General features: G+C 42.1%; 9 protein-coding genes across 9 annotated transcripts; 6 read left to right on the forward strand and 3 right to left on the reverse strand.

Moving 5' to 3' along the window:
• The first annotated feature begins 74 nt into the window (after window positions 1-74).
• V1512DRAFT_263367 (DDHD domain-containing protein) lies at window positions 75-3,032 on the forward strand. The gene is made up of 2 exons (XM_066916478.1): window positions 75-1,330; window positions 1,379-3,032. The coding sequence occupies exons 1-2, from the start codon at window positions 193-195 to the stop codon at window positions 2,842-2,844; spliced, it is 2,604 nt and encodes an 867-aa protein (XP_066771490.1). The 5' UTR covers window positions 75-192; the 3' UTR covers window positions 2,845-3,032.
• Window positions 3,033-3,073: 41 nt separating this feature from the next.
• V1512DRAFT_263369 (glycosyl hydrolase family 76-domain-containing protein) lies at window positions 3,074-4,943 on the forward strand. The gene is made up of 3 exons (XM_066916479.1): window positions 3,074-3,227; window positions 3,280-3,410; window positions 3,469-4,943. The coding sequence occupies exons 1-3, from the start codon at window positions 3,128-3,130 to the stop codon at window positions 4,651-4,653; spliced, it is 1,416 nt and encodes a 471-aa protein (XP_066771491.1). The 5' UTR covers window positions 3,074-3,127; the 3' UTR covers window positions 4,654-4,943.
• A 31-nt stretch (window positions 4,944-4,974) lies between these two features.
• V1512DRAFT_165837 (uncharacterized protein) lies at window positions 4,975-6,190 on the reverse strand. Its single transcript, XM_066913090.1, has one exon. It carries the CDS (start codon window positions 5,704-5,706, stop codon window positions 5,296-5,298), a length of 411 nt encoding a protein of 136 aa, XP_066771492.1. The 5' UTR covers window positions 5,707-6,190; the 3' UTR covers window positions 4,975-5,295.
• A 232-nt stretch (window positions 6,191-6,422) lies between these two features.
• Window positions 6,423-8,181, reverse strand: V1512DRAFT_286737 (transcription initiation factor TFIID component TAF4 family-domain-containing protein). Its single transcript, XM_066918092.1, has 2 exons — window positions 7,360-8,181; window positions 6,423-7,308 (listed from the first exon to the last, which is right to left on the reverse strand). The coding sequence occupies exons 1-2, from the start codon at window positions 8,021-8,023 to the stop codon at window positions 6,725-6,727; spliced, it is 1,248 nt and encodes a 415-aa protein (XP_066771493.1). The 5' UTR covers window positions 8,024-8,181; the 3' UTR covers window positions 6,423-6,724.
• A 43-nt stretch (window positions 8,182-8,224) lies between these two features.
• V1512DRAFT_165914 (P-loop containing nucleoside triphosphate hydrolase protein) lies at window positions 8,225-10,538 on the forward strand. Its single transcript, XM_066913091.1, has 2 exons — window positions 8,225-8,518; window positions 8,577-10,538. Exon 2 carries the CDS (start codon window positions 8,581-8,583, stop codon window positions 10,375-10,377), a length of 1,797 nt encoding a protein of 598 aa, XP_066771494.1. The 5' UTR covers window positions 8,225-8,518; window positions 8,577-8,580; the 3' UTR covers window positions 10,378-10,538.
• Window position 10,539: 1 nt separating this feature from the next.
• Window positions 10,540-12,955, forward strand: V1512DRAFT_165915 (pseudouridine synthase). The gene is made up of 2 exons (XM_066913092.1): window positions 10,540-12,612; window positions 12,668-12,955. The coding sequence occupies exons 1-2, from the start codon at window positions 10,625-10,627 to the stop codon at window positions 12,750-12,752; spliced, it is 2,073 nt and encodes a 690-aa protein (XP_066771495.1). The 5' UTR covers window positions 10,540-10,624; the 3' UTR covers window positions 12,753-12,955.
• Window positions 12,872-16,946, forward strand: V1512DRAFT_165962 (uncharacterized protein). Its single transcript, XM_066913093.1, has 3 exons — window positions 12,872-13,953; window positions 14,004-16,315; window positions 16,362-16,946. The coding sequence occupies exons 1-3, from the start codon at window positions 13,127-13,129 to the stop codon at window positions 16,499-16,501; spliced, it is 3,279 nt and encodes a 1,092-aa protein (XP_066771496.1). The 5' UTR covers window positions 12,872-13,126; the 3' UTR covers window positions 16,502-16,946.
• Window positions 16,554-18,526, reverse strand: V1512DRAFT_263376 (Asx homology domain-containing protein). Its single transcript, XM_066916480.1, has 2 exons — window positions 17,422-18,526; window positions 16,554-17,377 (listed from the first exon to the last, which is right to left on the reverse strand). Exons 1-2 carry the CDS (start codon window positions 18,238-18,240, stop codon window positions 17,033-17,035), a joined length of 1,164 nt encoding a protein of 387 aa, XP_066771497.1. The 5' UTR covers window positions 18,241-18,526; the 3' UTR covers window positions 16,554-17,032.
• Window positions 18,390-20,682, forward strand: V1512DRAFT_263380 (uncharacterized protein). Its single transcript, XM_066916481.1, has 2 exons — window positions 18,390-18,896; window positions 18,948-20,682. Exons 1-2 carry the CDS (start codon window positions 18,551-18,553, stop codon window positions 20,621-20,623), a joined length of 2,022 nt encoding a protein of 673 aa, XP_066771498.1. The 5' UTR covers window positions 18,390-18,550; the 3' UTR covers window positions 20,624-20,682.
• The last annotated feature ends 292 nt before the right edge of the window (window positions 20,683-20,974 follow it).

The following is a 20,974-nucleotide window of genomic DNA, read 5'->3' on the forward strand; positions in this document are numbered from 1 at the left end:
TGATGTCATATACTTCAAAGTCCCGTCTTTGGGAAATCGGAATTTGCCGCGATTAGCGACGTGAATTTCCAGAGCGAACATTTGCCGATCAGCTCTTGTTTCCCATTTATATAGCTACTAGCTAGTACCAATTTTGTTGAATATTCAAATAGGTGTGAGCTTGGTCATTGGTGACCAGTGAATGACAGTATAATGCCACCGTGGTTTTTCCATAATGCAACCGCGCCTTTAGACGATCCTTCTGCCCCTCTGCCACTGCCGTCAAGCCCAGCTGCTTCAACCATTGCTTTAGAAAAAGAAACAAACTGGATGCCGTTTACTCCTGAAGATAATGCTAGACTAGAGGCTGCATGGCATGCGCTTTATGTATCCAAAACATCTGTACCAGAATCAATAGCCGGTAAAGGCAAATCGAAAAAGTCAAGGCAACAAGCAGCTGTGAGCGTTATCGTTGGAGCTGCTAGATTATATGCCGTTCAGTTTGTTCCACAGTTAAATAGCATTGGTGAAGATATAGACCGTGACGAACATGATAGTTTTTCAGCCATTGGGGACGACTACACCAAAGTTTTGGGACCTTGTGTCGCAAAATTGATGCCAGTGTATTGGCACGCTATGCACGACACAGCCCACGTTGTCCGTGCAACTTGGTTTTTGACATCATCCATGCATATAAAAAATGGGTTGCCACACAGCTGTCGATATGCTTCGCGACCAATCACAGACTTATCCATGGCTTCTAATTTGGAACGGGGATTTTTGGAAATGGAGCCGTGGTCAGCCGCTTATATCTCCGAACTGAATGCTGTTCGGGAAACCGGAAGGCCCGCCGAAAGTAAAATCAGAATTGAAGTCGCAGACGGATATGGGGCAGTATACTGGCCACTGCTTCCGGAAGAATTGCCGCGCAAATCTGCTAGTTCCAAGAGCGACACTCGAGTGGATAAGTATCGCAGATATATCCCTTATCACACACAACGTGCTGGATTTAAGGAAAGCCTTGTTAATATCAGAGAGGCTTATGCCGTCATGATTCCAGAACGGATTCTTGTTCGCCGGTTTGCGGGTAGAAGTTCTGGCATTGGTCGCGGAATAGCATGGGTTCTTGGAGCAGTAGTTGAGCGTGTTCACAGCACGGATGTCCGGATGCCTGGGCGAGGAATGACTGGTGTCGTTAAACGTGGATTTAACTACAAGGAATGGGCACGTGCTGGCGGACATACACCTGAAGGGCCATGGACCGATAATAAAATTGAGCATCTAGTTTTAGTGGTACACGGCATTGGGCAAAAACTCTCTGAAAGAGTTGAAACTTTTGATTTTACATATGGTATAATATTTTTTCTAACTAGGATCGAAATGCTAATATCTTGACCAGCAATCAACACATTTAGAGTATTAATGGCCAATCAACATGCAGCTGGTTCGCCAAAATCTCCGCCACCTGCAGTGTTGCCAGTCAACTGGAGACGGACGATCAACTTCGACTACGAGGATTCAGAACCTAGTGACTCTAGTCGAGACCATATACCAGCTCATCATGCATTTTCTTTGACTGACATCACGCCAAATACAATCCCTACAGTTCGTAACATTATTTCAGACGTTCTGCTGGATATTCCATATTATCTTTCTAGGCATAGACCGAGAGTTCTACATGCAGTTGTAGCGGAAGCAAATAGAATTTACAGGCTATGGATGCGAAACAATCCTGGATGGAATGGCAAGGTGTCGATCGTTGCACATTCATTGGGATCAGTCATAGCAACTGACATTTTATATCGACAACCTTCGGTGCCTCCGCCGCTGTTTTCTCAAAATGAGCATAATTGTGACCGAGATGAGTTGCTGCTGGAATTTTCAGTTCGCAACCTTTTCCTTGTGGGAAGTCCTGTCGGTTTTTTTCTGTTATTGAACAGAACCAACTTGATACCACGGATCACTTCCACCACACGTTACGCCTCTATAGTGCAGAACATGCCCGCTTTTGAGTTTGATAGTGAATCGTCCGAACCGGTAAGGAACTTTACCGTGGAAGATATTGGTCTCAATCATGGTGGGGTGTATGGGTGTTTAGCAGTAGAAAACATCTACAATATTGTTCACACTTCGGACCCTATAGCTTATCGATTGAATCCAAGTGTCGACCCTGAATACGCGACTAAACTTGAACACGCATTTCTCACTATACCTGTTATCAAAAAGGGCTTTTCTCTATCGTTTGCTCTTACTCGATGGTACAAGCAAAGCGAACTGCAAGCTAGATCACAAGCGGCAAGCCAAAAATGGTTAAAGTCAGTGCGCTTAGCTGGCAGCCGCGTAGTCGGGGACGCTGTACGTATTTTCAAGCCTAATTATAGAGCTGGTGAGCGGATTGAAGAAAATCGTGAAGCACTGAAAAGATCAAAAGGTATTGCTGAAGACGAGCGTGGCATTTTAGAACCGGATTCAGACACAGATGCTACTACCGAAGACAGCGACTCAGACAGCAGCAATATTATTAGCTCTGACCACACAAAACCCAAACGTCCACCGTTGCAAGGAATATATTCCTTTGCAAGGGATCTGGAGACGTCAAATAGTGCACGTGGAGGTAAAATAGAAGCAAGAGACTTGAAGTTTGAAAGAGTAGTGCGAACTAGAATGCATTGCTTAAATGAGAACGGTCAAATCGACTATTTTATTCAACCCAAAGGTCCACTTGAGAACCAGTATATCAGTATATTGACAGCACACTCTGGATATTGGGAATCAAAAGAGTTCGCAAACCTGGTAGCTGTTGAATGCAGCCGACCCGCGGGAGTTCAAAATAGAATAAGTTTATATGCAGCAACGATTAAGTAGCTTTTATATTTACTGACTAAAACATATATCGATTCATGTTTAAATTTATCCAATTAGCATTGAATCGATAATTATATGCTACGCAACTTATAAGTTATAAAGAATTATGATACCTTGAGCGGTTTCAGGTACTCAGCCGCGTAACTCCCAAAATAGCATAAACTTCAATAAAGAAGGCAAACTTTAAACATTAGGGTACCCCCTCGAAACAACGTTGTTTGTACGTGAACACAGTTCATATATCACTACATTAAATTCACATTTACGGCAAACAAATTGATTCATGAGGTTTGCTAAGTCTTTAAGTACTACTATCTTGGTAGTAAGTAGCTCGTTTCGGTTTGTCCTTGCAAATGGAATTGAGTTAGACCTGTCAAATCAAGGCAAGAGCGGAAATTATAGTAGTATCATTGTATCTAATATAACACCGTCTAGACTCAATTAAATCGGGTGCAAGAATCGTTGCTGATGGGCTGATGAACTATTATAACGGCAACCAGTCAGGACAAGTACCAGGTCTGTTTGCTGGTGGTTACTACTGGTGGGAGTGTGGTGCAGCTTGGGGAGTAAGTTAATCTCATTCGCCTCTCGAATATATTAGCAACTTACCAAAACTTTTACTAGAGCATGCTTGATTACTGGTTCTACACAGGAGATACAACATACAGCGATGTCTTGAAGGAGGCTTTAATATTTCAAGTTGGTCAAGACTGGGATTATATGCCTTCAAATCAGACCCTTTCATTAGGCAATGACGATCAAGGATTCTGGGGCATCACTGTGATGGCAGCTGCTGAACGCAATTTTACTAACCCGGACACTGATCAACCACAATGGTTAGCGCTAGCACAGGCAGTTTTCAATTCCATCGCTCTCGTTTGGGACACAGAAGCTTGCCAAGGTGGTGTACGATGGCAAAAATTTGTCTTCAACCATGGATACGACTATAAAAATTCAATATCAAATGGGCTTTTGTTTCAACTGGGTGCCCGACTTGCAAGATATACGCGGAACGAAACTTATGCCGATTGGACTGAGAAAGTCTGGGAATGGGAAACACAGATTGGAATGATTGATGGCAATTCTTACTACGTCTACGACGGAGCATCTGCCAATGATGATTGTACAAACATCAACAAAATCCAATGGACGTACAACATGGCGGTCTTCTTGGCCGGCAGTGCATACATGTACAACTACACAGAGTCAGATGTTTGGAAGAGTCGTGTAGATGGTCTGATCACAACCCTTACAACGTTTCTGTATCAAGACACAAATATAATATATGAACCTGCATGTGAACCATCAAATGCATGTAACGTTGATCAAAGATCATTCAAAGCTTACATGTCCCGCTGGTTAGGACTGACAACTCAAATGGCACCTTATACACATGATACTCTATTCCCCGTTCTTATTGCTTCTGCAACAGCGGCGGCTGCCACTTGCAATGGTGGGCTTGATGGAGTCACGTGCGGATATACTTGGCTTACAGGGACATACGACGGCAGTTTTGGACTGGGGGAGCAAATGGCCGCGCTGGAGGCAATACAAAGCCAATTGATTCCCTTTAGTGTAGCTCCGTACACTGATAGTAATGGCGGATCTTCTCCAGGTGATGCCAGCTTGGGTACTCATCATGTAATTGTCGTTGACACTAAAGCCATAACCACGAAAGATAAGGCAGGCGCTTGGATTGTCACCGTGATTGTTGGATGCGCTGTTTTGTTGACTACAATCTGGGTTGGCATGGAGGGCGACGAAAGCACTAATCCACTAAAACAATGGATTAGAGTTAACGATTCGTGAGTCTGTTTATAGTACAATACATACCAATTCCGGTATGTCTTCGGTAGTCTTCGGAGTTGATTGTTTAAGTTATTTTGTTGGCGGTCATTCTGTTGGGATTTTTTTGTTACTTTTTTGAATATCTGTACAAAGTTCGTGTAAATATCTATACAGTTGACTTTTTGAGGTGATATCATCAAACACCTATTTTTGAACCAACATCTATGTAGAGCCAAACTTTTGCCAATCAAAAGTTTGATCTCATGCATATGTCGCTTTAGATGTATAAAATGAACTTAGTAGTTTTCTAATGAGCTGCATGCCAACAGGGAGCTGAGACTATTATCTTCTGCTGGTGGCGGTAAAGCAATTGGGTAGCATTGCTCGATTTCCAGAAATATTAAATAAGGCAGTGTTCTGAGTAAGACCAACAGCTTTCGACATTTTCGTGATCACTTCACCATCAGATTCAGACGTAAAGTTAGAAGGCGTATGTGCGTGCACATAGAGTGATAAGAACATCAAACGTGCCAAATAAGATATTGTACTAATTCTTTAACTTTTGTGCTAAATTCAATGAATTGTCTGCCAGTCGTAGCTCCCAAGCAAAGCATTAGCACAAGCAGGATTCATTAACCCCAGTTTGTGAAGATATTCTTGGTTTCATTTTGACAAAGCGACTTTCAGAGAGGCATCATGAACACTAAATCGTAAAACATTCGGCCCACACAAACCGTGCTCAGAAAAAATCTGTCGTGCAACAAATTGTCCAAATTGCAGGCGCGATTGCATGCATTGGGATAGGTACTCGACTCTTGTGCCGACATGCAGAGATTTGAATGCTTCCGATGCTTGTTTAACCATTTCAGCCATTCTACCGTCTAAACCCGGCATTTCAAACAACTCTACAATCACGCCAATACGCAGAATTTTAGCAGCTAGTGTTGGTTCACTAACGAAGCTACAAAGTTGATTGTAGAACGCCGGGATTGGCTCTCGAAGGCCAATTTGACGGTCATCATAGCTGTCTACCGATTGCAGTAACAGCGCATTATCTAAATCAGTTGAAGTCATTGGCCTAGTATGATCGTCTACAGCCGCTAAAGAGAAATCCCAGTATGAGGAAGTAAACCAAAAGATGGCGTTAAACCGACCAACCCACAGTAGGACGCTGGAATTTGAACAGGTCCACCCAGATCACCACCAATCGCTAGGCCAACTGAGTCTCCGGTTAACAGTGCCACAGAGTCACTACAAAACCGTGTGCGAGAAGATGTTGCATGTTGGCATAAGCTTTCATTAATGATTCAGAAGATATTGAGAAATTTTCACAAGCGCATTTTAGCAATAAAGTATACGCGTTACGACAGTAGCGTCGTATTCTAGAATAAATCGTCACTGTATATTTCCAGCCATTGTACTCGTTGACCGTCAGCCGCTAAATGTCAACCAGGGAAGCATCAAGAGGCGGTGGCAATCTTTTTCGTTAGGTATGGCTTTAGCGCATTCGTCCAGCCCGGATAAAAGTATAAAACAGTGTCGATAAATTGAGAAGCAGGTTTCTGCGACTATTACCTCGAGTAAGAACTGGTCAACAATTCAATTAAAACCTATCTCTACACTCAATGACAACATAAAAACTCACATTTCTGCTGGAACTCGACAACAAAATTTAGCAAAATTTTCTTTAATTCAATTGCGGATGATGCAGGGTTTGCAGAATTTTAAACTTAAGGTAAAGTCATCTAGTTTTGAGACGGCTTTATTTTTTTGATTTTTCTTATTGAAAACGCAAATTGTCTCGCTTAAATTAAACGGTAACTTAGGTAAACTGCTTGGTATTTACTTCGATATTTTGGTATAGGTCACGTCAGTATATTTTTTTGTGAAGCTGTTAACATGTATCAAGATGAATTCAAAAAGCACAGATGCAAAGTAGGATATGTCGTTGTCCAGATGCTACCCACAAATCCAATATAATCAGCGTGGTCTTCTGTATTGAAGCCTCGACGTGAATTCTATAAAGATATCGAAGAATGTGTCACATGTTGTTAAATAGAATCATGAAGGTAAAAAGTTTCACAGTTGAGTACTAGTCTCTAACGCGAGTCCATCCTTTTGTAATGGCTTTATCCACTCCAATTCTTTCGCCCTCTAACACACTGAGCAAATCCCGCATTACTATACCCTGTTCTTCTCTAGCTTCACGAATGCGTATCCCATGGCTGGAGGCGCCCAAATCCTTTTTCACAGATCCAGGAGCAGGACTGCCTTGAGCAGCCAAAGCGCCTCCACCGGAGGAATTTGTCATCCAAGAATACTTTTTACGCCCACCCGAGACCATCAAGGCCGCAGTAGCATTTGCAGCTCTATGCATAACTTCCTCCGTAACATGGGGTAGCTTTTCACCATCATGCACTCGAGTCGAATCATTGAGAGTAGAACCAGTATGTATTTCAAGAGATGATCTTGCCAATTGAAACTTCTCTTCCAGCTCTTTATCCTTAATTGCGATCTGTCGGAGTGCCTTAGCAACGTCTGAATAAGAGGAAATACTAGTGCTAGTATTTCTAAGAGCAGACTCACGCCTATATCGAGACGTAATTATTGAAGCAGTCAGAATATTACTGAGCCATTCTTGACAAGCCAGTGAAATCAGGACAGCCGCGTCGTTCTCTTTAGATTCAGTTAGGTGTGAAGCCAAGCCAGTAGATGGAGTGTGCATACTACTTTCATTTGATTGTGTAGTTATAATATGCCTAACAGCTCGCAGATCAAGAAACGGTGTTCTACGATGCGAAAAGAAAGTGTCATCGTTTGCAGAGTCATATTGAATTAGAGATTGATCTTCTAGAGCTGTAGCAGATAAAAAAGAGCTTCCTGAAGCTGTAAGGGTCTGTCTAGACGAAAAAGATTGAGTGCGGACAGGCAGTGACAACGAAAGTAGCTGTTCCTCTTCTCTTAAATTTACTCCGGCCGACAATAAAGCATCAGAGTAATCATTTGGATCTTCCTTTGTGGGGGCACTTAAGCCTGAACCTGTGGGTTGTGACAGCGTAGAAGATCGAAGCGGTGTTGAAGGATTAGGACTAGTGCTTCTGCTCTGAGGCCTTGACAAGCTTGTTGCCAAACTGTTGTAAGAAGGAGCATGTGTAGTGAGCATTGTTGGTGATCCCAGATTTAGGCTTGATGGCGGAGGCATAGAAAAAGAAGGATTCAATTTTGGACGCTTAAAAGCGGACGAAGAGTCATGGTGCCCATTTTCTGAGGGGGGAGATGGTCTCTTGTTGCTTAGGGACCCTGCACTTACTGGACTGGCGGCAGCGCTACTGGAGGACAAAGCTGGAGAATTCTCAGGACCGCTACTGGTCGGTGACTGAGCACCAGACATCCGAACTCGTTCGATAAAGTATCAGCCACTTATAGCAATTGTTTAGTGTAAGCGAACACAAAATAAATGACAAAAACTGCAAATCAGTTATGATAAAAAGTGGGTGTTATAACATAACCTCGAAATATGGATTACAGTTTGTAGCAGCTTTACGTATGAGGGGCGAACATCAATAAAGGGGTTTGTACCAATAGCTTGCTTGGGGTACCGTCGAATCACAACAGAGAAAAAATGTAGTTTAGTGTTTGCTGACTAAACCAAAGTTATTGTTTATTCTGCTTATTTCATTTGATTTTATTCATTTTCCTGCCAGCATGCCCTTCCATTTTCTAAAACTTGGTTAGAGCACACTACTTACTTAACTGTAGCTAAAAAATTCCTTTTTTTAAAGAAGCAATATGTGGGTTTAGGGTTTAAAAAAACTTCAAAAGTTCTCTTTCAGCTTAGGGATAGCCTAAACTGCAATCAAAAAAAAAAATTTAATAAGAATTAAGGGTGAGAAAACTGAAAGAACATTACAGATAAGAATTGTTTATTAATTTTGATGAATTAGAGTAATGAATATACTTATGCGGTTAGTTTTTTTAAACTCAAAAAAGAAATTTTTGTTGCCCGGGACTAACTTAAATTGCACTGTTTTTGGAGCATATCGAAGTGTGAATCGGCGTGCAACTTATTCTTCTACTGCAAATATGGCAAATTTGAGTCTTGGGGAAGATGTGGTTTCAGTTGACGCTCCTATAAAGTTTGAGGACGTCCAGAATATCGATCGGGGAATACTGAACTCAATTAAAGATCACTTCAAGTTTACTTCAATGACACCAGTTCAAGAACAAGTTCTGCCTTTACTGCTAAATGAGAAAACAAAGAATAAGAATGTGCTTGTTCAGGCTAAAACTGGAACAGGTAAGACAGTAGCGTTTATGATTCCGGTTCTACAGAATGTTATGCATCGATTTGAAGTGCACGGCAGGTCCAATAAACGCCCGATTGCTTTGGTCGTTGCACCTACACGTGAAATTGCATTTCAGATTCGCGACGAAAGTTCTAAATTAGCGAAAAGTATACTTTTACGGATACGACCGGCAACAAAAGTTGTTGTAGGCGGCACAAATAAAAATTTGGAGACTAAGAAGGTTATACAGTCAGGTTGCGATGTTTTGGTTGCCACACCTGGAAGATTATTAGACCACTTGAATACTGACCCCGAAATCGTATCAAACGTCTCTATTTTAGTATATGACGAGGCAGATAGGCTTCTCGATCAGGGGTTTGCCAGAGAGATGGAAAAGTTGAGAATTATTCTAAGTAAGGTAACCGATGTACAGCAGATTTTAATGTTTTCGGCTACGGTTCGTCCAGATGTTGTGACGACAGCTAAATCGCAAATGGGCAGTGACTTCCAGTTGATTCGCACATCACAAGCAGATGAAGCGCCGACTCATTTGGTCGTCCCTCAGACAGTTGTACTTGTGAATAAGTTAAGTGATCATATTGAGCCACTTCTCTCGATGTTACGGTCAAACTGTGAGAAGTCAGCTACAGTACCCTTTAAAGCAATTGTCTTTATGCGTACGATCTACGAAGTGCACTATTTCACAAAACTCTTCAAAAATATGCTACTGCAGTATTTTGACATACCTGTCATTGAAATATCTTCGAAACTTACCCAAAATGCTCGCACAAAAAATCTAAACATTTTTAAAAGCTGTCAGTCAGGAATACTGATTGCATCGGATGTTGTTGCTCGTGGAGTCGATGTCAAAAACGTCACGCATGTTTTCCAGGTTGGAGCATGTAGTGACACTGAGACATATATTCATCGAGTTGGCCGCACAGGGCGGGCAGGCCAGACTGGAGAAGCGATTACTATTTTGTCAAATGTGGAATCTCCGTTTTATACGCAGCTTCGTGCCATGAACATCAACTTCGCCGAGCAATACAAATACAAGTCAGACCCTGTATTGTGTCAAGAGATATATCAATCAGTCAAGGATTCCAACGTGTTAGCTAAAAGCCCACCGACTGCCATGAATGTAATGCGTCAGGGTGACAAGCGGAGCGAAAAACGTCGTGAAGACGCAGATGAGTCGCCAGCGACTGCAGCTCAGAGAACCATTGTTTCGCAAATTGGATACTATCGCAGCATATTGGAGTCGAAGCATGTGCCCATCAAGGAGATTTTGGAAGAACTAACATCAGCACGCTATCTTTATGGTATGCTTCCTGGCGATAAGTTTATACTAAACTCGAGGACTTCAAAAATCATGAAAACCCAGTTTAAATTGGATCCAAAGACCATTAGCGTGTATTTTGAGGAGGAGCCAGCTAAGTCTACAAGACGTTTTAATTAATAAAGTATAATAAGAGAGCATTGAATCATGCCAAGGCGCTCTATATTTTGTTCTATGTACATAGTCAGATAATAATGGTTGTATATAGTCTTTACTGTACGTCAAATACTTCAAAACTAGCAAAATGGCGGTAATTTAATACCAGTAAAAACGGAAGGTACAAACAGTATCACCATTTTTCAGGGGTTGGAGTTTGCATAAAAATATTTTGACAGATGCCGTAGCAACTGCGTGATCACAAAAAAAAATGTCAGAAATTGATCAACCGCCATCAAAACGTACCAAGCTACATATTGAATCATCAATAGGGAACAGTAACAATATAACTGCATCTGCTCAAGTTGCGACCGAGGGAAAAGTGACCGAAGCAAATGTCAATACTGATCATAATGACTTGACGGAGACGGATGTTGGGATCACACAATACTTGGGCTCGCATTCTGGGTTTCGTGGTGTACTAAAACAAAGATACACGGATTTTTTGGTGCATGAAATTTTGGAATCAGGAGAAGTTTTGCATATAAAGCGTATACCTGTTCAATCTTCCACAGGTCCAAGAGACAAAATTGTTGCGAAGGAAGAACCCCTGGTTAGTGAAGACAGGGAACAATTCCAGCCTGACCCTACATTAGAAGCCAGAATCAGCAGTACTTTTGGCAAAGATTGTGTTACAAAACTTCAAGATATTATAAAACAAGGGGGCCACTATAAGAGCGATTTGGTGTTTGACGATAAAGATGAGCGAGGCCAGATTCACAGGCTCGTTAGGGACGTATACGGCGGGCTTATTGATACTAAAACGACCGAAAACAACATGTTCTGGTTTTCGCAAGCGAAAAATTTTTATTCGCGAAAGACAAGTGATCGTCGTCACAAGAAAAACCCTTCATCTTTACTTGATCCTGTTGTCCAGCAGTTGGCAGGAACACGAGATGTGTTTACGCATTTTTCTATTTACAAAGAAAATAAAGAATCGCAAGAGGTGTGTCGGTTGATTACAAAGTTTTTGCGCAAGAAGCCGAATTCTGTTTCCGTAGCTGGTACCAAAGACCGACGAGGTGTTACCGTTCAAAGGGCTAGTATTGAGCAAACCCCGATAGAACGATTGGTGTCGCTTAATAAGGCATTTCGTGATATAATTTTAACCGATTTTGTGTATCAGAAGAATCGCATCAAGTTAGGTGATCTCCAGGGAAATCAATTTGTTATTACGATTCGTGATATAGAGCACCCCGATGGGCTAGATCTTGCCGAAGAGGCGGTGTCGAGATCTTTGACGTCACTACAGCAAACTGGGTTCATTAATTATTTCGGCATGCAACGGTTTGGAACACATAGCGTTTCCACCCATGTCGTCGGCTTGGAGCTGTTAAGAAGCAATTATAGGGAAGCAGCAAATCTAATACTTAGTCCACAACCATTTGCTCTTCCTGATAGTATTCCTGCGCGTGAACAGTATGCTCATAATCCAACCGACATCTCTGCTGCTCTAAAGTTAATGCCACGTTCTTGCAACGCTGAATTTTGCATACTCAGCGCATTGAACCAGGCTTCTAATGACTGGCTAGGAGCAATTATGCACATTCCCCGAAACCTGCGGACTATGTATGTTCATGCATACCAAAGTTTTGTTTGGAATAGTGTAGTTTCTTATCGAATTCAAAAATACGGTCTACAATTGGTTGAAGGCGATTTGCTGATCGACGTTGCTATAAAAGAGCAGAAGACCCAAAACGACATTACACCCACCGAAGATGATTTTGAGGAGGATGTTATAGACACGACAGGGGCAAAGTACGTGAAAGTTCGGCCGATAACTGCTGCCGAGATTGAACAAGGCAAATTTACTGTGTTTGATATTGTGATGCCGACTCCTGGATTTGGGATTGTATATCCAGAACACTCGGATTTGCGCCAAGCTTACGAAACAATAATGCAAAGTGATGGAATGGATCCGTACAACATGCGGCATAATGTCAAAGACTTTTCATTACCTGGATCATATCGTTCCATATTGTCCATGCCAAAAGACGTTAGTTTTCAATGCTATCGGCACGCTGATTTACTGCAGCAGTTTGTCAGAACAGACACTGACATCATAAGTGCGCGAGAAAAAGGGGGGAGTAAAGATGTTTTACAAGAGTTGTGTCAAGAAGAAGTTCCCGTAGGAGAACATCTGTCCGTTGTTTTAAAAATGAAATTAGGTGCTTCGCAATACGCAACAATGGCGTTACGGTAAGAGCGGTCGAATTTTTTATTGAAAAGTTTGGTGACTGACCCTTTGTATTAGCGAGGCTATGCGACTATCAACTTCTAGAAGAGGCGATATGCTCGATATGAGAATCTTTGGATCTAGAAACGGGACTCTTATTTAAGCGGATAAGAACCGGTCAAGATCGAAAATTTGGTGCACCTATATATTCTGTTGCTTAGAGGCTCTAATAGATTTGAACAGGTTGACGACTGAAAGATTAGAGTTTCTTACGTCACCATAAAAACAATGTCTCAGAAAATCAAACCTTATCAATATGCTGAGCTTTTAAAGTTTTGAATTTAAGTGACTTAAACGTAACATCGCTTTCTGCACGCTCCCATCTTCGGCTCGCGCATGTTTCCGGGCCACTCGCTGTATCATCAAATTAATCACGAACGTCCCGTGTTTGCTAATCTTTCTTAGACTATTGACAAGCAGACGATAAAAGATCTAATTTTCTTAATCTGTCGTGTATTTGATTTCTTTGTGTTCCGTATGCCGCCGGGTTTGAGCGATTCCCCACCGGTTGTTCACGCCCAACCGTTGCTTATCGACATCTCGAACGACGTGAATAGTTACAGTACTGCAGAAACCACATCGTCATCGTTAACTGAATCCACAGAGGCGCGTCGTGTGTTATCCACATCATCTACTTCGACAATTACTTTGAAAACCATGGCACCTGCGTCGTTTAAAGACTATTCAGATATTGATGACTATCGTTCATCTCACGGCGACGTGACCATCCGAGTTCAAGATGATTTGAATGAAGATGATGTGCCATTGATGAGCAAGATTGATGACAATGAAGACCACGAGTCTGAAGAGCCTGAACCGACTGGTCCATCGCGAATGATTAGACCGTTTACAAAAAATGGCAAATTTCCGTCTAACGCCATTTCGAATGCTAAATACAACCCAGTAACATTTGTTCCGTTGATTCTGTACGAACAGTTCAAGTTTTTTATCAACCTATACTTTCTCATCGTTGCGCTCTCTCAGATTGTTCCTTCACTTAGAATTGGTTATCTATCATCCTATGTGCTACCTCTTGCCTTTGTATTATTTGTGACTATGAGTAAGGAAGCATTGGACGATATTGCTCGCCGGCGACGTGACGCCGAGGCCAATAAAGAGGGGTATGAAATTGTTGGAAAAGTTGATCCAGTTCGTTCTAGAGATCTAAAAGTTGGAGATCTGGTGTTCATAAAAAAGGACCAGCGCGTCCCAGCAGATATGATTTTATTGCAATCGTCTGAGGCATCTGGTGAGACGTTTATTCGAACCGATCAGCTCGATGGGGAAACAGACTGGAAGTTGAGGTAAGAATGCTGTTTTCACATCACATCACCTTTGATACTAACAAGCACAGAATTGCATCACCATTGACGCAGCCAGTTCCAGAAGATCGATTATCTTCTGTGCAGGTTACTGCCACTGCTCCTTCTAAGTCTATTCATACCTTCCTTGGTCGAATTTCGCTGGACTCATCAAATTTATCGCTATCAATCGATAATACCTTATGGGCTAATACTGTTTTGGCGTCGGGCCACGCCATAGGTTGCGTGATCTATACCGGTACAGAAACTCGTCAGGCCATGAATACGTCGAAGGCTCGAGCAAAAGTTGGTTTACTGGAGCTTGAAATCAACAGCCTTTCCAAAATTTTATGTATTTGTGTATTTTTATTGTCTGTTTTGCTGGTAGGTTTGTCTGGATTCCGAGGTCAATGGTACATTTCCATTTTCAGATTTCTGGTTTTATTTTCTTCCATCATTCCAGTGTCACTTCGTGTCAATTTGGATCTCGGAAAGTCCATTTATGCCTATCTGATCGAGCACGATAAAACGATTCCAGAGACCATAGTGCGTACTTCAACAATTCCCGAGGACTTAGGCCGAATTGAGTATCTTCTTACCGATAAGACGGGTACTTTGACCCAGAACGATATGGAGTTGAAGAAGATCCATGTTGGAACAGTTTCGTATGCTGGCGAAGCTATGGATGAAGTTGCTGCATACGTGAGCGGTACTGCTCAGGCCACGCGTTCTCGGAGAGATATTGGTGTACGTGTGAGGGATTTGGTTTTTGCTCTAGCAGTGTGCCATAATGTCACTCCCGTTTATGAAGACGGCGAGTCGTCATATCAAGCCGCATCGCCGGACGAAATTGCAATAGTGAAATGGACTGAGACAGTGGGGTTGACTTTAGCAAAGCGTGACAGAAACTCGGTGGTGCTTACATACGACGGTACTAAAGAAGAACAGCGGCTGGAAATCTTGCAAATTTTCCCGTTTTCTTCAGAAACCAAGCGTATGAGTATTGTTGTTCGCGACTCAGAGAAAGATGAAATTGTGTTTTTGGAGAAAGGGGCCGACAGTGTGATGGCTCGAATTGTTCAAAAGAATGATTGGTTGGAAGAAGAGACTGGCAACATGGCTCGTGAAGGTCTCAGAACTTTAGTTATTGGCAGAAAGAAATTGACAACGGAAGCATATAACGTGTTCTTAGAAAAGTATACGGCGGCTTCCTTGACGTTGAAGGATCGCGATGGCGAGATGCAGCGAGTAGTTTCAGAGTATTTGGAGAAGGATCTCGACCTGCTGGGCTTGACTGGCGTCGAAGATAAGCTTCAGGAAAACGTTAAGCCATCTCTTGAGTTACTTCGTAATGCCGGAATTAAGATTTGGATGTTAACTGGCGACAAAGTCGAGACAGCAAGGTGTGTAGCGGTTTCCGCTAAACTTGTTCCCAGAGGGCAGTATATTCACACCATCGCGGGTATGACGAGAGCAGAGATAGCACTAGATCAACTTGATTATCTTCGCAGCAAAGGCGACTGCTGTCTGTTAATTGATGGAGAGTCTCTTGCGTTGTTTTTGGAAAACTACAGGACAGAGTTTATTGAAGTTGCAGTTACTTTGCCTGCAGTTGTTGCATGCCGCTGCTCACCGACTCAAAAGGCTGAGATTGCAAAACTGATAAAAACATTTACGCGCAAGCGTGTCTGTTGTATTGGAGACGGTGGCAACGATGTGAGTATGATCCAAGCTGCTGACGTTGGTGTCGGCATTGTTGGAAAAGAAGGCAGGCAAGCCTCTCTTGCTGCTGACTTTTCCATTCTCCAGTTTTGTTATTTAACAAAACTTCTTGTTTGGCATGGGCGGAATTCGTATAAGCAGTCTGCAAAACTTGCGCAATTTATCATTCACAGAGGACTCATCATCTCCGTCGCTCAAGCAGTATATTCGATATCTTCTTCATTTGAGCCTCTCGCCTTGTATCAAGGTCTGTTACTTGTGGGCTACGCAACTATTTATACCATGATGCCAGTGTTTTCTATGGTTTTGGATAGAGATGTTGATGAGGATCTTGCGGAGCTGTATCCTGAGCTGTACAAGGAGCTCACAGAGGGGAAGTCTCTTTCATACGTCACCTTCTTTGTTTGGGTTCTTATTTCAGTTTATCAAGGAGCGATTATACAGGGGCTTGCCCAACTGCTGGTTGGTCTTGACATGGTGTACTTTTTCAAGATGGTTTCAGTCAGTTTTACAGCCTTATTATTAAACGAGCTCCTTATGGTTGCACTAGAGATTATAACATGGAACAAGATAATGTTAGCAACGGAGATTGTTACACTTGGTGCTTATATCGCGTCTATTCCGTTCTTGTCGGAGTATTTTGGTATGCTAACTCATTTATTACCTGTAGCATTTACTAACAATGATAGATTTGAGTTATATCACGACAGGACCGTTTTTTTGGAAATCGATTGTCTGTACTGCAGCGGCTTTAGTGCCAATTTGGCTCATACAGGTTGTCAAACGGAAAATAAGACCTCCTACTTACGCAAAGGTTCGGCAGCGGTAAAGAATTTTTGAAATGGAAAAATTGAATAGAGCATACCGAGACAGAAAGTGATTGCATGTGGTGTTTTTCTTAAATGTTTTTCTTCTGGTATATTGTTGGGTTAAGTTGCGGAGTGGTGCCGTTTTGTATTCCGTGTTGCAATCGATGCATATGAGGTGATAAATTGATTAGTTCGAACAATGAATATATAGGAGGATCATCTGTGACTAGTAGATTGATTTATTTTTGCGACATGCATCAAGTTCTTTTACCCGTCCCTTTCCTACATTCTTTTTAGTAGTCATTATACGTCCTGCTTCCTACGCGAGCACTGTTGCACCTGCCCCTACGCGACCAACGTTGAATCCGCCACGAACTCCATTGCATCTCTAATTGCCTATGAGAAACCAACTCCTGTTGAGGATAGAACTGGGTGTAAAATCTTTATTCTAGCCTTTGCGAGGAACTTAAACAATAAACTGCTAGAACGACTGATATCGCAAATGTGACTCGAGGCGGCATAAATCCGGTACGCAAGCTCATTTGTATACATCAAGTTGAGACAACCCTTCGATCACTTTTATATCTATAGTAATTCTGAATCACGGTGGATTTCTGCCCCCACCAAAGTTCAAATTCACTGTTTTTGTATGTCTCAAGCTTTCCCGATCCAAGCGCAGACCTTGCCACCTGCAGTTTGTTTTCGTAAGACTTTGTGTATCTTCCAAGCTTGATATCATGCTGCAACTCTCGCAAAGCCTGTTTAAAAACAAAACTTTCCAAAAGTCCAGACAGTGAAAAATCAGGGGATTTTCGATAAATTTCAGGAATCATCAGCAGAAGCTTCTCCTGGTCTGCAATTGATAAGCTCTCAAATGTGGCTTTGTTCACGAACAACTGCTAGATAAGTTTCAGAAGCAAAATAACACGACAGCCCTTACCGTTATATCCTGTATTCTGCATAATGCTGACTTCGGGTTTGTGAGGAGATACGATTCTGTCTGCTTCAATGGTTGTTTAGCTACTGCATGCGGAAAATGCCTATTTGCACCATCTACTGGTCTGCTTCGAACTAGTCTAGCAGACCTTCGATGCCTGAAGGTATGCTCGGAGGGTGACAGAAACCTAGCTTCATTTGGCAACTGTTGATCATTCAATTTAGACTCACTACCCTCACGCCTTGAGATTAGACGAGAGTGTCTGGTTGATCTACGCAAATCTGTACCTGTTGTTGAAGCGTCGATATGCCTTCCTTGTAGTTTAGTTGTCGATCTGCGTGCTTCTACTTCTGCGCTGCTAAGTTTGTCATCGGTGCTTGACTGATTCTTGGATTGCCTAGACGCACGCCTATCAGTTTGACCCTTTACTTTGGATTCAGGTCTTAAATGCTTTCTTTCTGATACTTTCTGGTGTTGCGTGCCAGAGACAAATCTATTTCTTAAAACTCGTTGCCCGCTCTCGAGGTTTTTAGAGGCTCCTAATTTTTTGCTTTTGTTGACGGGTTCTGGACAGTCTGCTGCAAGTACGCTTCTACTTGATCTTCTAAAATCAAATCGATTCAAACCAGCATTATCAATTACAGGTGTTTTTGCCGAATCATTTGCAACAGTGGGATGCGTGGCTACCGCATCGCCAATCTGGGGTGAAATTTCCAAATTATCAATTTTGCACTGCAAACGCGTTAGTTTGGGGGACGATACTGCATCCAAAAAATTACCAACAAAACATAGAGACCGTAATGTGTACCTATTTGAGCTCATTACGCAATAGAATCTGTAGGTGCTGAGCAAGAAACAAAGTAGTTAATCGTTTTTATACTACTGCACATCATATTAAAACAAGGTTTATCCCTGCATACAAATATAAAATAGTTGTGCTAAGTGGTCTATAGCTCTAACTGTTTAAGGCGTTATGTGGTGCTACATTCAGAAGTGCACGATGTTCATTCAGAGATTGTGTGTTACAGCGGTTCAATATGTCGATCGCTGTGGTATACTCAGAATAAATGAGATCGGTTGACTATCTTATATTTTCGGGTTGTCAAGCATCGTTATTAAAGTAAGTCTAAACATGCACGAAACAAAACAGGAAACCACTGAACTATTGGCTTCTTTGTTCACCAGAGACTCAAAGCCCGAGGCAATTATACCGGCTTCTTTCCAGCGACCAGCAGTTCTGATCGAAGTGCTTGATAAGACGACAGGTCATGCTCAAATCTGCAATGACATTATTTTGGCGTCAACTATTTTTACTGCCATTTCTGTTCTCTCCAGTGAACTTCAACTTCAGTCGTGCGCTTACACATGGGACGACTTAAGCACCGACGAAGATATAGCCCAGCTAGAACAATTGTGCATTTGTTTTTACGCAAAGCTACACGAGCATGATATAAGCCATATTAAGCGTTCAGTACAGCGTATGACTATTATACCTATTACTTTGTGGAGCTAAATTCACTAATTATTAGTTATCAAAACTGTGTCAGATGATTTTGAAGCTTTGCTAGCGGCAATACTCTTCAATATTTTGCAAATATTAATGGACACCGAGAATTGCATTGAAAGATATTTGTGTCGCGCTGAAGTGGCCCGTTTGCATCTGCTTATTCAGATGGAAATTACGACCTTGACTAGCCTAGGAAGCAGCGATTCTAGCGAAGCAATGCACAGTATTGAGGAAATTTTGGATGGAATGCTCGACATATCGTTGGAGCCGTTCCCTGGAAAGTGGATCGAGGAAGTTGAACATCTCAAAGTGCAGAAATTACAATACAATCCGACAATAAAAGCGTTAGAATCATCTGAGGATTTGACTGATGCGCTTCAAGCTGCTCAAGAACAGCTCGTGGTAGTTAGTCTGAAACAATCTGATCATGTTTCTACCGATGACAGTACCATAAATCAGATGTCCTACAGAGATTCGATAGACGGAAACCTCTCAGATTTTACTGATGACTCACTGTGGCTATCAGGAGAGTCCCGCTGTTCTTCAACAGCGACGACTAATTCTCCGTCGCAAATCAATCTTAATGTACGGAGAATTCTCGAAGGCAAGGATATTTGTCGTGGGACCAACTTAGCTACACCTCTGCATAGAATAGGTAGTACACCACGACTTGTATCTCCTATTGGAACCTTAGAAAACACAGACTACGGTCTAGTAGTAGATATCAATCGGCTATCTAGCTCGGCAAACTTCAGTCCTCTTTTTCATGCAGATATACATAGCAATTTGGCTAACGAAGCCGATGTTGACAAACGCATATATGACGAGTTGAGTGTTGATGAAGAGTCACCTCATCCTGGAAATAAAGGCTTGCCTTCCACGATTCTTGAAAAAGACAAATACATGGGTCATAATGTTTTACCGGGTTCCAGAAAAATAAAAGAACCAACTCTAGATATGAATGATCCCAAACGATCATCGGTAGACGTCTCCACATTACGGAACGGATTGGCAACTACAAGTTTGAAAACCAGCGGAGACAGAGAATCGAGCAGTAGTGTTCAGCACTCATTAGACGTTAAAATTCAGAATATTCTGACAGATTTCCCTGAAGGAGTCATGCTGGTGCCCTCAAAGCCAGACAAAAAGGAAAGTGCAAGTCTTGGTGTCATTAAACTTGCAGCGACCTCTACTGGTTCAACATTGAAAGAAATGGGCTATGGACAGACTTGTAAGTACATTTTACAAAGACCTAATGCATCTCCACAGACTATTTGGGTCCGTATTGTTGCTGAGCGAGTCATGGTTCGAGTAGGAGGTGGATGGACAGACCTCGCTGATTGGTTGAGTAATTATATACTACATCATTCTCCTACTTCTGCTGATAATAGCACAAGCTTTAAGCGTCGCTCTGCATCGAACAGGACCAATGTAGTCAATAACGCTTCAACATCTGCAAAGCAGAGCGGAGCAATGGAATCTGATAAATCGTTATTTGCTTTAGGAAGACAATGTATGGGAGGCTCTCCTACTCCTCTAGGCATGGCTGGTCCTATCAGTTCATTTGAACAAGGCAGAATGTCGGAAGATGAACGAGTATGGGTACAACACATGCTTCAGCAAGTCGAGAATTTCGATCAGAGCAAAAGTTTGGATGACAAGCATGATCATCCAAGACGAAAGCTTTTCAATAGGTAGCCTGTTTATAATACCAATATAACCGTCATGCCAAGGCGTTTTGGGATGGATTTACCATAGTTGAGCTGTGCGGCGTAATGCGGGTTAGGGCGAGTTTCCCAAAACCTCGATCCCAAAACTTTTGAAGCCAAAATATTTTGCAGATATTCTACACTGCCACCTCAAAATTAATTTAAGCCACCTCAGGTGCATAGTAAAAATCAACAGTGCCACCTCACTTTAAGTCTAGCCACCTCAGGTCCATAGTAAAAATCAACACTGCCACCTCAAAATTAATTTAAGCCACCTCAGGTGCATAGTAAAAATCAACAGTGCCACCTCACTTTAAGTCTAGCCACCTCAGGTCCATAG

The sequence above is a fragment of the Lipomyces arxii genome, assembly GCF_038497795.1.
Source record: "Lipomyces arxii strain Phaff 12-163 unplaced genomic scaffold V1512scaffold_8, whole genome shotgun sequence".
NCBI lineage: Eukaryota > Fungi > Ascomycota > Lipomycetes > Lipomycetales > Lipomycetaceae > Lipomyces > Lipomyces arxii.

Excerpts from the sequence above, each read along its gene's own strand:
- V1512DRAFT_286737 (XM_066918092.1), bottom strand. The coding sequence starts at position 8,023 with ATGTCTGGTGCTCAGTCACCGACCAGTAGCGGTCCTGAGAATTCTCCA. Across the intron at positions 7,309-7,359 it reads TACACAATCAAATGAAAGTA|AGAACGACGCGGCTGTCCTG; the intron begins GTATGCACACTC and ends CTGAATCTAAAG.
- V1512DRAFT_165914 (XM_066913091.1), top strand. The coding sequence starts at position 8,581 with ATGAATATACTTATGCGGTTAGTTTTTTTAAACTCAAAAAAGAAATTT.
- V1512DRAFT_263367 (XM_066916478.1), top strand. The coding sequence starts at position 193 with ATGCCACCGTGGTTTTTCCATAATGCAACCGCGCCTTTAGACGATCCT. Across the intron at positions 1,331-1,378 it reads AACTTTTGATTTTACATATG|CAATCAACACATTTAGAGTA; the intron begins GTATAATATTTT and ends TATCTTGACCAG.
- V1512DRAFT_165962 (XM_066913093.1), top strand. The coding sequence starts at position 13,127 with ATGCCGCCGGGTTTGAGCGATTCCCCACCGGTTGTTCACGCCCAACCG. Across the intron at positions 13,954-14,003 it reads GAAACAGACTGGAAGTTGAG|AATTGCATCACCATTGACGC; the intron begins GTAAGAATGCTG and ends TAACAAGCACAG. Across the intron at positions 16,316-16,361 it reads GTTCTTGTCGGAGTATTTTG|ATTTGAGTTATATCACGACA; the intron begins GTATGCTAACTC and ends TAACAATGATAG.
- V1512DRAFT_263380 (XM_066916481.1), top strand. The coding sequence starts at position 18,551 with ATGCACGAAACAAAACAGGAAACCACTGAACTATTGGCTTCTTTGTTC. Across the intron at positions 18,897-18,947 it reads TATTAAGCGTTCAGTACAGC|TTATCAAAACTGTGTCAGAT; the intron begins GTATGACTATTA and ends ACTAATTATTAG.
- V1512DRAFT_165837 (XM_066913090.1), bottom strand. The coding sequence starts at position 5,706 with ATGACTTCAACTGATTTAGATAATGCGCTGTTACTGCAATCGGTAGAC.
- V1512DRAFT_263369 (XM_066916479.1), top strand. The coding sequence starts at position 3,128 with ATGAGGTTTGCTAAGTCTTTAAGTACTACTATCTTGGTAGTAAGTAGC. Across the intron at positions 3,228-3,279 it reads GTTAGACCTGTCAAATCAAG|ACTCAATTAAATCGGGTGCA; the intron begins GCAAGAGCGGAA and ends AACACCGTCTAG. Across the intron at positions 3,411-3,468 it reads AGTGTGGTGCAGCTTGGGGA|AGCATGCTTGATTACTGGTT; the intron begins GTAAGTTAATCT and ends AACTTTTACTAG.
- V1512DRAFT_263376 (XM_066916480.1), bottom strand. The coding sequence starts at position 18,240 with ATGAGCTCAAATAGGTACACATTACGGTCTCTATGTTTTGTTGGTAAT. Across the intron at positions 17,378-17,421 it reads GCAGAATACAGGATATAACG|TTGTTCGTGAACAAAGCCAC; the intron begins GTAAGGGCTGTC and ends CTTATCTAGCAG.
- V1512DRAFT_165915 (XM_066913092.1), top strand. The coding sequence starts at position 10,625 with ATGTCAGAAATTGATCAACCGCCATCAAAACGTACCAAGCTACATATT. Across the intron at positions 12,613-12,667 it reads TACGCAACAATGGCGTTACG|CGAGGCTATGCGACTATCAA; the intron begins GTAAGAGCGGTC and ends CCTTTGTATTAG.